At 37.9% G+C, this 15,789-nt stretch overlaps 1 protein-coding gene across 1 annotated transcript; it reads right to left on the reverse strand.

Moving 5' to 3' along the window:
- Window positions 1-1,151: 1,151 nt before the first annotated feature.
- Window positions 1,152-15,745, reverse strand: tmem192 (transmembrane protein 192). Its single transcript, XM_061730840.1, has 6 exons — window positions 15,587-15,745; window positions 12,600-12,752; window positions 12,173-12,434; window positions 11,924-12,046; window positions 2,495-2,600; window positions 1,152-1,829 (listed from the first exon to the last, which is right to left on the reverse strand). Exons 1-6 carry the CDS (start codon window positions 15,614-15,616, stop codon window positions 1,715-1,717), a joined length of 789 nt encoding a protein of 262 aa, XP_061586824.1. The 5' UTR covers window positions 15,617-15,745; the 3' UTR covers window positions 1,152-1,714.
- Between the last annotated feature and the right edge of the window lie 44 nt (window positions 15,746-15,789).

Consider the following 15,789-nt stretch of genomic DNA (forward strand, 5'->3'; position numbering starts at 1 on the left):
CCCCTAAGGTAAGCTGTGTGTGCACAGACTTGTTTATGTGCAGCAGGTTATGAGTGAACTGCAGGAGGCTTTGCAGGTGGCAGTTAAGAGGGTGCATGTGATGGGTGACAGCAGTGTAGGTTCATTTAGAACAGGGGTGCAGGTGGGAAAAGGTTAAGACATAAATCTCAGTAATGATGAACAGGAAAGGCTTTAGCGCCAGTGTGGGGGTGTCTGAACAGAAATGTGGGTGAGGATCTTCTGTTGGTTCCTGGGTAGTTCTAAAAAAATAAAATAAGTGGTTGAACTCATCATGGCAGGATACTAAAACACTGTTTTTCCATTACAGTAACGAGGATGTCCTGGTGGAGAAAAAATACGGATATGGACTACCGTGTATGGCACAGATACGATGGATGGATTGCAGTGCCAAGAACTAGATGGACACTGAAGCAGAAACAGCGTGCCACCCAAAGACTATTATGTGAATGTAGCTGCTCCTACACGCATCCTGCCAAAAAGCTACCAGTACCTGTTCAAAAATCAACCCCAGCTTAAGGTTTTGGATTAACAACTACAAAAAAAAAAACAACTATTCAATGTTACTGCAGTCCAAATGGGCTTAGAGCTTGCAGGCTCTGTCCCATAATGTTCTTATATTCAACATTTGACAGACCAAAGAGATGGAATATCTTCCTACAAAGTGTTTATAATGTATGTGTGCACTTCAAATGTTTATAAAATTAACTTTTTAATAAAACTGTACAGATGTAGTCTTGCTGAAATTGATTGTCTATTTGGTGAAAACCTTGATATTTAGTCACATTTTTGTACTGAAGAGAAAAGAAAGACTACATGTGCAGCTTGGAAGCATAATTTTAATCAGGGATCCCAGGAGTCGTTGCCTGGGTTTCTGGCCGAAGCCTCGCGGGAAAGGAGTCAAAAGCTGAACTACCTGTTGAATTACGGACACCAGAAGCACAACAGGAGTACATATCCAGAACTCAAATATTAACACCAGCTACAATGTCTGTATTATTTGCACCCTTTTCTGGGGATATCAAAGTATATTATGATAGATAATTACTTCTCAAATCTCAACAGTAGCTGATTACCTGGGTTTGCATGAATATTCTCAGCTTGAAAAAGCTTGAATTAAATTCAACAAAGGATAACAATTTCAATGATTTTATTCGGACCTAATCACAAATACACAAAACCCATGATAGAACAGGTCAAAAAAGAAGGAAAAAAAAACAAACTTTGAGAAAATAACATACAGACAGATAAAACAGCAGGATTTAACCCCACTCATCTGACCCAGGATAAGTGATAACCTCACTTTCCTCCGTGCAGTCAATCTTACCTCGGTTTCTTTCAAATCAACAAAAGCGGCAGCGCACATGGGTCACCGGAGGTCATAACACAGTGATAAAAACCCTCACCTCTGATCTGTGACCCACGACTCCTCCCCTCTACTTCCAGTTCTCTCCCATGTTCTCCACTTTCAGATCACTCTTGTGTTATCTGTTCATCTGAGGTGAGGGTGCCTCAAAGAGGAGCCGGCTCAGTCTGTGTGTACAGGTGCATCTGCTTACTTTAGTCTTTCATCCAGTGTGTCATGCAGCATCAGTCCTCCCTTAAACTCACAGATGTTTAGCGAGAGCGGTAAACCGATGAGGCTCTTTCTCTAAAGTGTCATCGGGTTGGTGGGGAGACGGAGGACGTGCTGTGATTAATGCTGAGCAGTGAGGTTGAGCAGCCTCTTACTCAGTAATGTGTTGTGCTGTTTTAGGTACTCTATCAGGTCAGCCTGCTTCTCCACCACTTCTTCCAGACTAGATCCCCCTCTGGAACACAAATAATAGTGAAACCGTTTAGAGAGAAACATACTGTAAAACAACAACACAATCACGACACGAGGTAACCCCAAAATGTGTTAAATTGGTCTGACATCTGGTCAGCATTAAGGCCATAGATTATGATAATCGTCATGCTCATTGAACTATTAAGTCACCTTTTGTACACTATGAATCAATACAATGCCATCCTGCATAATGCAATGCCACACAGGAGAAAGAAGATAGGTGTTTCTTTCAATTTGTCTCTTGCAATACAATGCTTGTTCAATATTTGTTGTTGGAAAACAAAAGGAAGCTGTAGCACATCTGGAGAACAGTAGCAGGAGGAGGGTTCTGTCCCAAAGGCTCAAACAGTGTTGGATCATCAAGTTGTATTTTACATTAAAGTGCCAAAGAGTTTCTCACATAACCAATTTCTACTGAATCCTTTGACAATTGGTCACCAATTTCAGATTTCCTTGGATACAAAATATTTGACCGGCTAAGATAGTCTTAATGAGGAAATTATAAGTATTCCAAGTGAAACTAGTTTTGGCGAGGACTCATAAAACCAAAAGAAATGCACCAAATTTATGTTTAAAATTAACGCTGACAAAACTAACATAACATGTCAAACAGTAACTATGGATTGGGTGAGTGCTAAATGTGTGTACCTAAATCCAGTTTCAGTTGGTAGGCTTGTCACACTGTAGTTGTGTGAAAGTTCTTCTTGGCTCACGTCTGGTGCGGCCCGTTGGCTGTTGAACTGCATTACCTTGACTAGAAACACACACAGACACATAACCCTACTTTACAAACCCAGAAATAAAAGACAGCTTGGTTAGCTGGTGGCACATAAAGACATACAGACGCTATGGAGTAGTTAGTGAGACGCAGCAACATATTTGCAGTTTTATTGTTTTCCATCCCTCTCTCTCTCTCTCTTAAACCCACACAAACTGTTATATCCTGCACTTAGTGCTTATGGGCTGCCATATCCTGCACTCAAGGCTCTAATTCTAACACCCTAAACATACACCTTTACACAAGGGGAAGGGCTAGCACTGAAGCGTGGGTGTGGTGTAGCAATAAGAGCACTAGGAGTCAAAATTCATGTTGGCGATGTGAATGGTGATAAGGGTGCAGACTTTGGATGTGTGAAGAAGGACAGATGGAGTCGTTGGCTAAGTATTGATAAGAGTCTTGTGTCATTAGCCAGAGGAAATTGTCAGGGAGGTTCTAAAAAGCCCGGCCTTTACCTTTCTACAGTTCACCACTGAGGCATCCACACACACATTCCAAAGAAATGCTGCACATTCCTGCATAATGAGACACTAAATCTGTGTGTTTTTGTGTGTGTGAGAGTAAATAAAGCAATAGCAAGCAAGTACGTGTGAGAAAGAAACATTCCTGAAAAGCAGTTCAATCATAAGAAAAAAACTGTCAAAAAGGTGATAGAAGAGTTTGTTGGATTAAAAAAGCTGAAAAAGCTAATTTTCTGAGTTTATTACATCTTAAACTGACTCAAAAATACTTTAAAGAAAAAAAACAAACATCACAGAGAGTAATAATTCAATGTAAATATTTTAAAACTTTACTACATTATTATTTTCTTCACAGTTCTTTTTCTTTAAATTATCAGTGAGAAAAATAACATTATTATTCAACATATGGAAAGAATATATTTCAGCCAGCAGGAAACATCCTATAAGCATTAAGAAGTAATTAATTTATTATAACACATTTATAACTCATGATAAATGATGTGCCATCTACCAAAATGACTGATAAAGGAAAGATAAATAAAATACAACACATCCTTAATGAACAATGTAGGTGTGTTTTTTCTGATGCTGGCAGAATATTTAGAAACAAAATATTGTAATATTGTATTTATCATTTTCTTGTCTTTTAATTTGAAAAGACAAACAGCAATGCTGAGTGTATCAAAATTAGGTTATGTGTAAATGTTTACATTCCCTGATCCCATGATTTCAACTATATCCAAGTTTCTCAGTTCATGTTTACTCTAATTTGACCTTTGCTTGTTTAATCCCAAAGTAATTTACACTACAACCATTTTTATTTTTGCTGTTTGAATATACGTAATTCAAATGTAATGTAATTTTGTTCACTACCATAGGTCTGCTGTTACCAGCTGAACCAAAGAGTTATCTGTTGCTCTGGTGAGTGGCGTAATAAGTCAACTGGAAAAACACATTTTTTTTAAAAGCTGACAGAGGGCACTAACAGCACCTATCCAGGCGGTATGTGACATACTTTGATCAGTAAATGTATTCTCTTTATATTGGGGAAAGAACAAAGTTCAATTAAACAGTACAGTCAAACCATAGGTGTAGCTTTCTTTAAAGACTGCAACGTCATCCTGCTCCCTCCACCAGTTTCCAGCTCGGACAAGGTTTTGGTGCTGGTGTACATACAGACTCAACCTTTGTCTAATTCAATGACAAACTACCAAGGAAGTGGTTTTCAGAAATGAGATCTGAGCTGTAGGTTTTTTTGTTCCCTTTTCTTGATTCTGAACAGAAGGTTTATTTGATTGTATACTTCCAGTAGCACGAGTGCTGAGGGTTTCCCCCACATTCACAGCAGCCCTGAAACTTTCTAGAGAATCTGCATCGTAAAAAAACACAAATGTTCCCTTCACTTGTTCCAGAAGAGCAAAGTTTACTGTGCAAAGTTTAGTCTGCCAGATCCCCGAGCTGTTTTAACACATGAACAACAGAGATTTTTCAGGGCAATACGGGGAGAATTAAGTCCAGACCTTCATTGCAGCTGTGGCCATACATGCCCTTGAGAGCAGAAGAATTCCAGTCAGAGATGTTCTAACAAGTAATACTATGAGGTGCCTGGATCAAGAGCACAGAAGGGAGGACATGATGAAAAAGGAGCACTATTTAAATCACAGATTTTGTTGTCTCACAATACTATTTATAGATTAAGGTTCGCTTGATATCTCTAACTATGTTTCGTTGTGTCACAGATTATGTCCTACAGTGGAGCTTGGGAGTATAGAAATAACTGGGAGATAGAAAAAAAACCCATCTCAATCCAGTTTAGTTTTTTGGGACGGTTTACGGCTTACTGTTTTTCTCATGGTGTACCGTATGCATCAAGATGTTTTGATTATCTGGAGTTTTTGTTTTGTCTTTTTTAAATTCCCACCTCATTCAGGATAGCATGTTGTACTTTTGATGTGATCTTTTCCAAGAAGAGAATAGTTATCTTGTCACTGTAGAGGTGCTTTTGCATCCTCCTGACTTTCTGTGATGCTTCTCCTGAAGTCCTGCAACAGTAGTTTTAATCCAGGGATGGTTCACACCAACCAGTCTCTGTCCCAAGACAGACTTTGACACTTTACTTGTAAGCAGCCTGACTGTAGAGAAGAAAGGCTTGCAAATTAACTAAAGAAGAGAAAATTTACATGCATTTGACTGGATTTGTCCACTTTTTGCTGTTGTTTGTTCTGAATACATATTTTACAGTTATTCAGTTTGAGATATTTGTGATATTTCTGAAACAAATGTATATCTATAAATGCAAATAAGGTTAGTCATGATAAGTCTATAAAGAACAGAGTTAAAATGGATCGATGTACTAGAATTAATGGAGGGCTCATAGGATAGGAGTAGTGTAAAGGAAGTGAAACATTTCACACTTTCCTGTGACAGACTCTCACATGGCTGGACAGACGGTGCTCAGACTTGCTACCGTCTCATCAGGGAGGCGGCAACCAAAAAGTGCATGTTTCCAGGTGATAATAGTGGAGCTGCAGAGGTGATAACAGCTAATGGCACTACATATTAAGCAGTGCTTGCAATGATATTTAGGAACCGGAGGAAAACTGATCCCAGGGACCACACATCTAGTCTTTTGTGGGGGGTGGGGTAGGGAAAAAGAAAAGCAGTGTTGCTCTTTTTTATGAGAACTCTATACAAACCGTATTATGAGTACTTGAATACTCAAAATGATATGAGATCTTTATAAACACACTTAACATAAAAAAAATCTTAACATAAAAAAAAAAATTAAGTCATTAATACCTCACGTGTACCTCAAAATTATTTTCAGAGTTACATAGATGCACACAGTAATGTGCTACTTATGTACAGGCAGCTATAGCTCATAAAGACAGATGGTCTCTCAGCTTACAAGCCATGGAAAAAGATACAGAATGACTTGCTTTGGCTGTTGAATGTGTGGTACCACAGCCACAACTCTGATACGGGTCATAAACAGTTCTGAATGTGCTAAGAGTTCACAAAGTAAGAAAACCCAGTTCACTTAGGCCCCATCCATAAGAAGACTAGCTCAGGCCTAAACTCTAAAGTGTTTAATAAAAGCAGCGTATCATCCATACGAAGCCAGCGTTTTGGGGGTCTGTAAAAGGTCATTTAGTAGAAAGTTTTGAAGACGCCGTTTACGTGGCGTCGTTGTTACTGCCTCTCCGCAACTTTTCTGAAACGCTTGTGTCATGCACGTCAGTTGTACTTCTCTGTTAACAGATTTCTGCGCAAGTTTAAATACACACAAAGTACTAGTACATAACTAGGCTACTTACTCTTTGGTCTGGCTTTTATGTAGCATCACATTTTATAGTTTTAGTTTTATTCCGTTTAAACATTTTTAAAGGTATCTGTTTTATTTATTTATCTATCTCTTATAATGTTTTTACTATTTTTATTGTTGTGGACTGATTATTTTTTTTTAGCCTTAATCCTTGAACCTTTATCTCTTTATAAATTTTATATATTTTATATTGTATGTCAGGGTGCATTGGTCTCCCAGTTTTTATCTTTTTGGTCTCCCAGTTTTTATTTGTTTATTATGCTTATTTTTCAATCAAAATGTCAAAGCACCTTGTATTTCATGTACTTGGACGAAAGGTGCTATATAAATAAAATTTGATTGATAGTATTTGATTCAACACAAAAGAAGTTTAGGGCATATTTTGCAGTTGTCACATTACAATAGTTTAAAATTATCAGCTTTGGGATTAAGAAAAACATTTAATGCTTGAATGAGAATTATGTTTGTTCAGAAGAGAAAATAACAAAAACATTTTAGTGTACAAATAATGCTGTGATTCCTAGTCCATTATTGAGGTCCTGCAAAAAAAATATAAACCAGAGAAAGCAAATAGTAAAAAATGACAACACGTTATTAAGACTTATATTTTCATGTTTGTAAGTAATGTGACTTGAAACAAACATGACATCAGTCATTATTCACTTCTCTCATGTCCTTTATCAGGGTTTGTGAGGGATCTAGGTATCGGCATGTGTGTGTGTTTCTGTGTGTGTGTTAATAATGTGCCCTGCAGTGCTTACACTAGGTTCTAGCCAGGCGCTGTGTAAGAAAGAGATGTATTTTAAGTTGACCCTTTGAAGACCATGCCGTGGCTTTGATGTGCATGGAGCTCTACAGAGGGAGTGCATTCATGTTAAAATGAGAGAGAAAGAAACATATAGAAAACCTCAAAGACTCACACACACACACACAAGCACAGACACATGCACACACACATTTACAATCAGCATGCACTTCAAAGAGCAGTTGAACGAGGCCTTCCTGTATGGACTTCATAGCTGCAGGCACTATATGTCCCCGTGTCTCCCTTCTAAAAAGTATCTTCTTTTCATGACCTCCCTGATGTCACCTTGACTCAGCATCTGAGAGTATGTGGGTGCATGACTGTGCTTAGTTTGCACTGCAAGGCGTCGCTCGGTTTGCGTCGTGCCTGACTGCTCTGATCTGAGCAGGAATGCAACAAGCGAACAGGGATGCCCCCCTCATACACTGGATCACCAGCACTGTAAACATGGGGACAATGCATGCGTCTTTCCCCCGTGAAGGGGGATGAGGGCTACCCCTTGGCTAAGTTAAATCCTACTGCTTCTTATCTCTTCTCCTTGGCCCCTTGGTATCTCCACCTGCAATCTGTGCCCCTCAGCTGCCAAACACACCTTTAATATAGATTTCCTTTCAATACAGATTCCACAATATCAATATCCTCTGAGGCAGCATTTTTAACAGCAGGTTGTATTTATGCAGAGAGAAAAGATGATGCATTTTTGGCTATACAAATTTGGTTAATGTGAATAATATTTGTTTACCATCATTTGCAGACTTAATGTGATAGTACTTTTGAATGTCACGCTTTAAAGGGACATATTTTGGTTTATATTTAATTGAAAAAGGGTTGAATGCCCCACAATATATTAAAATAATGGCATAAAGGCACATAGTTTCTTAAAGTGCCCAACTAATTCCAGTAGGTTTAAACTTGTTTATTAATTTCCCATACCTGCTTGATTCCTATTTAGGGTCACAGGGGATTCAAGCAAGCAGTCATTAGACGAGAAGTAGATAGACCCTGGAAAAACAACCAGCCCATCACTAGATAACAGGTTCTAAACCAAGTTTGTAGTCCGAAGGTCAATTTTCTGCCTTACTCGGCATACTGAGGATTTATCAACCAATCCCACAAAAATGGGAAACAGCTGATGAATAAATAAAAAAACTTTACAAAGATGAATTTAGAGAAAATAAGCAGATGAATGCAACAAAATGTGCTTTTATACATTTTTCCTTTTGCCAATATTTGAATGGATTATAACTTGAAAAACTACACATATTGAAAGGATGTGATTTTTATGCTTTCTACAGGAAATAAAAATGTCTCGTCTCTGGTGTTAAATGTAGGTTATAGTAAAAACCATATCAGCAGCATCATTTAAGACTGATAATAGAAATTCTAGTAAATCTTTTCTGACACTTTGGCTTTGTTGAACAGCAGAATGCAGACTGAACTTCACTGAAATGCCAATAGTATTTAAAATGTTAATGACATTTAATTATATTCACTATAAACCAATATTCCATTCAATTAAATGCTTTTTCAGATTGTTCATTTCAAAATAGCTGATGTGAATGGAGGGCGGTGCCAATTAACTAACCAATTCTAGAGCTTTTTTGGGAGCGCGTGAATTCCCCTTCTTCTATTTTTACAGAAGACATATACATATGTGAATATAAAGAGCATTCTCCCAACTGTTTAACAGACATTTTAAGGGTTTTCTGGAAGTAGAAGGAAAAATGAAGATCAATTATTTGTTATAAGGTTATTTCAGAGCTAATGCTGGTAAAACCTTCAGATTAATTAAAGAACGAGTCAGTTTTTCTTTAAACTCATCCTAACTCGTGACATTTGCTGTTATCAAACGATAGCATGAAAACTAGAGCTAACTGGCTTGTAAGCACTGAGGCATCAGCTTCATTCAGGAACATATGAAAGGTGTGTTAAGACCAATTAGCGTTTTATTTATGTCATAAGTGGTTTATGATAACTGAATTTGTGGTGGACTTCACACTTCCCTTAATCCACAACTCAAAGCTTTTTTAATAGATTCAAACATCCATAATCTATAGATATGACAGCAAAACTGTATCCGATAAATCATTGTGTTAAATAATTTGCCATGTGCAATTTTTTAAATTTAAAATAACACACACTTTTTAGAATTTCACCGCAAAGATGTTTGCTTGGAAGACATAAATACACATTACAAGTTTTTGGGTAGCTTCTGGTTATTGATTTTTTGTAATCTTTGAAGAATCCCAAACTGTCAAATGAATCTGTCCCTTTCCCACAGTCTCATTCATGCTATGACTTAAACGAAAAAAAGAGTAAAAGGAGTTTATGGGTTTTATATGAGCATTTCAAAAGAAGTGTTTTTTCCAGATAATGCATGTTACTTTACGTCAGTTTCCACAAAGCAAATCAACCAAAGCTCCACTGACTCAAGCAAAACTTAACCGATTCGTTCTTGAGCTCTAAGAACTTGGGGAGGAAAGACAATAGACACACAGATAGCCATGGGTATCATCCAGCAAAGTCTGCATGGTGTTTGTGTCAGAAGCAAAGAATCAGCAGATAAGCAGAGAGAGGGAGGATGGACAGGGAGCTGAATGGTTGATTGTCATGCTGTCGAGTCTGAAAAGGGCAGGGCTGGTATTGTGATGCAAATATTCTCAGACAGAGAGTGGGGGGTATAGTGTGTGTGTGTGTGTGTGTTTTTTGGGGGGAGAATACAAGGTGTGTCTCTCCATCTGATATTACAGCAATCATGCCCAGAAAAATTAAACAATCGGTTAATTTGCAATACTGGAAAAACCAGCACATGTGGCTTGCAAACTGGAGAACATTAACCAAATGGAAAACTGTCTCATAAGGGCCCTTTCAGGCCCCGTTTACACATAGCCGGGTATTTACAAAAACTGATATTTCCCCCTCTACGTTTTGAAAAATTCCATCGTTTACACGAGATCGTTTTCAAAATCTCTTCGTTTACACAAATCTGCATAAATAGGCTGTTAACGTCATGGCAGCCAATCAGAATCCTGGAAAAACATCAACAAATGACACGTGACGTGTAACTTCCAGTTAAGGCTGATTTATGGTTCCGCGTTACACCAACGCAGAGCCTACGGCGTAGGGTACGCGGCGACGCACACCGTACGGCGCGCATCGCAGCGTACCCTACGCCGTAGGCTCTGCGTCGATTTAACGCGGGACCATAATTCAGGCTTTACTTCCAAGACGGAACGAGAGTCTTTCGTTTGGAGTGACAGAGAAGTGGAGTTACTTTTAAGTGTGACTTTAGAATATAAAACAGGTAAAATACAACTAAATCTCCGGTTTCCTCTGTTTAGACGCAAACGTGAAAACTGAGTTTTTGAAAATCTCCACTTTGGCCGGAGTTTTCAGAAATGATCGTTTTTGGTGACTTTGAGCTCCGTTTTCGTGTAAACGAACGGCCAAAACGCATGAAAACGCCTCAGTTTTTGCTCCGTGTAAACGGGGCCTCAGAGATGCACTAATTTCTAATAACTTGGATGTAACTAAACATTCATGTCTAAATGACCTCTCTACTTCTTTGTAAGATTTTACAAAATTAACTAGGCTATGTTGGCCCTAGTAGCATATATGCATCACTTTTAGCACAACACAGGTTTGAACCAAATTGGTATATTAATAAACAAACATGGGGGTGGAGGTTAATTTGACATGTGATCCGTTCAGGGGAATCTGACACCTTGCATTATGACATACAACATAATAGCAATATTCAGTATTTTATGCACTGCAGTGCCAAATGCTTTCATTTCCACAAAATTTATGTCAGATGAACAAGACAAAACTTTTGTTTTCCAGAGTTTTTGAGCGGCATATGAAGCTGAAGTGTCTGCTCTTTGTGTGGTTATATTTTCACCTGCTTCCATCCACCACTGATTTTACCCAATACAGCATGCTTCTTGGGCTTATATAAAGTCTTGTAGCAAGAAGAGGGTTTCAAGTATTTGTTGACTGAAGTTTTCTGTTACAGATGAAGTAGAGAAGATCAAATATTGCCCAAGTTACTGTTACTGTAATGTAATTAAATGTTCACAAATAAGATGCCAGTTAGACACTTGTTGCTGCATCACTACAACATCATTACAATATACTCTACTATTGTATAATATATCAATTCAGCTTGAATAACACGCGTCTTACACATATGGTAGAATAGTGCCTGTAGAAACAGTTACTCTGATCATGAGCACTACATTTAAAGCCTACAAACTGTTGGTCAATAAAAAGAAAATGAACGTGAATTCAGTGTGATTATCTTTCAAAATGCTTTGAATTTTGAAAGCAATTGTCTTTTTTGTAACTATTTGCTTCAGTTTGTTGTCCTTTTTTTTTCTTCTTTGCATAACTAATTAATTTTCTTTCTGGTTTTTTTTTTTTGTTAATCTGGTGAGGGTCCCTTACTGAAAGAAGAGTAATTGGCAAGAAACGGCATGCATACTGATAGTGTAGGAGGAGATAATATGTGCCTTGATGAGATGGCAACAATGGATCGATCAGATGTTTTGCATTTCATTGAATTTGTCTTTGTGAAGCTTTTAGTGGGGATAAACTTGTACATATCTGTGCAGTTCTTTAAAAGTATATCCTATATCTACCCTAGAGCCATAAGATCATTAAATACTCTAAATATACTACTAAGGTAAAAATAAGTGATATCATTTACCTGTGTAAAACAACAGACATGGCACAGCTACCAAGAGCTCCAACCCCAGAACACTGAGCAGCATATAGGTGTGTACAGTCTGTGGTAATCTTGTGCCCATAAGAACCAGCAGAAAGACATTTCCTGTTCACAGAAGGAAACAAATAAAGAAAAGATAAATAAATCAATCTTTACTGCCACCTTGTGGAGAATACAAACATTTACTGAGCAACAACTTGAAATACGGTATCCTGAAGTGTGCTGTCCTACCTGCAGAGTGTATGGTGAGCGGCAGCTGTTTCAATCTCTGTGTCTGTCTGTAAAATTGCAGATATCCTCGGCTCCGGACTTGATTGTGGTGGTGCTGCACGCAGCCAGTGAACAATAGCACCAGCACCCACAAACACACTTTCCCAAAGACGATGGCACTGCTGCCATCCACGTTACCCAAAACCTTCATGCATACCTCCTCCTGGCCGAGCTTCAGCACACACAGCACAGCCACACAAATAGACAGCACGACATAGAGAATCTTAAAAGAAAGAGAGCAAAGAAAGTGACACAAATGCATAGTTATTTTAGTACAGACCACGAGGATATGATCTTGATAATGCTATGTACAGACAAAATAAAAAGACTGTGGTGTGAGTTACCAGATTTTTGAAAATCATTACAACAATATGTTTGCATATCATACATGCAGAAGAGACAGGAGGCCAGCTTGGTAGGATGTTGGTACAGTCTGAAACTCTCTCCTGATAACTGAATGGAGGGCGTCAGATGAGATCAGCGGTCCATCTACCAAAGAGTCTTCCTCAGTGCTCCGGGTCATATCTACCGATGGACCGTCCTGTCAAAATGACCACATTATCACAGTGAGCTGGATTTTGACCTTTTCCCCCCTTTAGAATTAAAATAGAATAGAAAGCCTTTATTATCAATGTACAGGTACAGTGAAATTAGGCAGCAGCTCCGTCAAAGTGCACACATGCAAAGACTATGTAAACAAGGAAACATAAATGTATATATATATACACAAACTATAAACAAGAGTGAATGGGAGGATAAAAAATGTACATGGATGGGTGGGGGGATATTGCACTTAAATGGATGGAAGAATAATATCGCCATTGAAAGGATGGGAGTATTGCACATAGATAGTAGAATATTGGGACATTGTGGATAGAAGGTAGAAAATATTGCACAGAAAATGGAATTTAAATTGAAAACGTGCACCAGCCCCACCACCCAACTTGTTATCTCTGTGTATGTGTGTGTGGTTTGGTGGTATGGAGGGGGGGCCACCACCACCACCTTCCCAAAATCATTGCAAATCACTAGTTAACAACAGAATAAGTAGCTGAGACTAAAGATGTAGAGATGTCTAGAGTAGGGTTGCCAACCGTCCCTTGAAAGACGGAATCGTCCCGTATTTATAAACTAAAGTACTCGTCCCGTATTGAGCTGAAAAGGGACGCACTTTGTCCCGTATTACTGTGAGAGTCGAAAAATAGTCAGAAAATGCCGAAGGAAAATGGCATTGAGCTGTTGAGTTCATAAGTTTTTTTTTCTGTTTTACTACAACTGTAGCCTACAGTCATGGCTTTTGAGGTTTTCTACAGACTTTCTTTTTGCACTAAAAATGTGCACTATTACAGAATGGAGGTTCTGTTTTCTTTCTATTGTTTTATATTAATTTATACATTTTTAAGTTAAGCAGGACAGGTTTCTGTTTAAGAAAGATACTTATTTTATTCAGTTGATTTTGTTAATTTGTACTAAAGTGAATTGCTGGATAATAATTTGTTTTCCATGTGTTCATGGCATTAAAAAATATGCATCTAATTCAATTCTGGTTCGAGTCAAATAGTTAAAAAATCGTTTCACTCACAAAAATAAGGGGCGAAAAAAATTCACCAAACCAGGAAGGGTGAAGGCAATCGTGTTGTTCGGCCCTGCAGATGAGGTGTCCCTTATTTATTTTTCAGGGAGTTGGCAACCCTAGTCTAGAGTAAAGTACGTGTAATTATCAATATCCTGTTGCTACTGTACATCCTAGTTGAGCAATGGTAATTATTTAGTGTCCTGTTTAACTATCACCTGTTAAACATGACCTCAGGGGAACAGCAATGGTAAATGGTAAATGGCTTACACTTATATAGCGCTTTCCAGCTGTATTCCTACAGCCCCAAAGCGCTTTACACTGCAAACATTCACCCACACATGCACACATTCACACACCGGTCGTCGGCGGAGCTGCCATAGACAACGGCGCTGGCCTGACAACCGGGAGCAACCGGGGGATTCAGTGTCTTGCCCAAGGACACTTTGGTGGACACAGGTGGAACTAGGGTTCGAACCACTGACCTTCAGGTTCATGGGCGAACGCTCTACCAACTGAGCCACCTTCCCACAATGTTTAAGACAACAACAGTAAGAACAAATACAAAGGGCAGATGTTTATCCGTTTTAGGAGTAAAACTGTGGAACTCAATAGATAACAACCATAAATTAGCAAACTCAATAAAAGCATACAAGATATTATTCAAAGCAAAGGTAATGGACACATATACAGGACTGTCTCAGAAAATTTGAATATTGTGATAAAGTTCTTTATTTTCTGTAATGCAATTAAAAAAACAAAAATGTCATACATTCTGGATTCATTACAAATCAACTATTGCAATATTGCAAGCCTTTTATTATTTTAATATTGCTGATCATGGCTTACAGCTTAAGAAAACTCAAATATCCTATCTCAAAAAATTAGAATATTCTGGGAATCTAAATCTTAAACTGTAAGCCATGATCAGCAATATTAAAATAATAAAAGGCTTGCAATATTTCAGTTGGTTTGTAATGAATCCAGAATGTATGACATTTTTGTTTTTGTAATTGCATTACAGAAAATCACAATATTCTAATTTTCTGAGACAGTCCTGTATAGAAGCACAATAAGCAAACGAAGAAGAATGTACACATGCATGAGATGAAATGACAACCTACTGTACATTTGTTTTGTCGGTTTCTTTAGCATCTTTTCACTTTCTGTTTTCAGAGCTATCATTATTATTATTATTATCATTATTATTACTATTATTACAGCTATTATTATTATTATTATTATTATAATTATTACTATTATTATTATGTGTAGCCTCATGATACTTCATTTGTTCTTTTTGTATATTCTATTATGTTAAAAGGTGGGCAAGATAAGCTTTATGCTTCAAGTCCAGACCTTTTTGGTCAAAATAATCACAATGTTGACCAGGGAAAAACCTGTGGGTGTTTGTTATCTTGTTTGTTGATTTTTATGCTTGTGATTGACCGAAATAAATAATAACTAACTAACTAACTAACACAAATGCTGTCACACGGGGTTAAGAGTACAAACTGCTATTTGTACAGAATCCAGCAAATATGAACAGCTATATTAACAAACAGGCCAAATATAGCCCAAGTATATAGCCTAAAATAAGTACAGATCACATTACAGATCCATTTAGAGGTGATATTTTGCTAATGCGAGCTTCTGAAGAAGAAAACAGAGCGATGCTAATAATGTAGAGCGTTAATCGTCTTTATCGCTACAGGTGATGTTTCTGTTTTTAGCCGATCCAGCGGCTAGCTTGTGTAGCCGTTGGCATGGTAACTGGTTAAGGTTGAACGACGGGTACGTACTGCAAACAGCGTCGGCCCCTCTGAGTCCATTCCCTTCTGCGGGTCTTATCGCCACACGGAACAAAAATAAAACATATACAACCTCTTTTTCTTTCCTTTTTTTTCTTCCTTTATTTTTTTTTTTACATCCTGTAAAAGTGCGGGAAAATTTCCGGTTCGTTTTATGGACTTCCCCCGTTTTCTGTTAATAGTTGGTTCCTAGC

The sequence above is a fragment of the Cololabis saira genome, chromosome 1, assembly GCF_033807715.1.
Source record: "Cololabis saira isolate AMF1-May2022 chromosome 1, fColSai1.1, whole genome shotgun sequence".
NCBI classification, from domain to species: Eukaryota; Metazoa; Chordata; class Actinopteri; order Beloniformes; family Belonidae; genus Cololabis; species Cololabis saira.

Coding starts and splice junctions, on each gene's coding strand:
- tmem192 (XM_061730840.1), bottom strand. CDS start 15,616: ATGGACTCAGAGGGGCCGACGCTGTTTGCA. Junction 12,435..12,599: donor GCCTCCTGTCTCTTCTGCAT/GTATGATATGCA, acceptor CTTTCTTTTAAG/ATTCTCTATGTCGTGCTGTC. Junction 12,047..12,172: donor GCTCACCATACACTCTGCAG/GTAGGACAGCAC, acceptor TTCTGTGAACAG/GAAATGTCTTTCTGCTGGTT.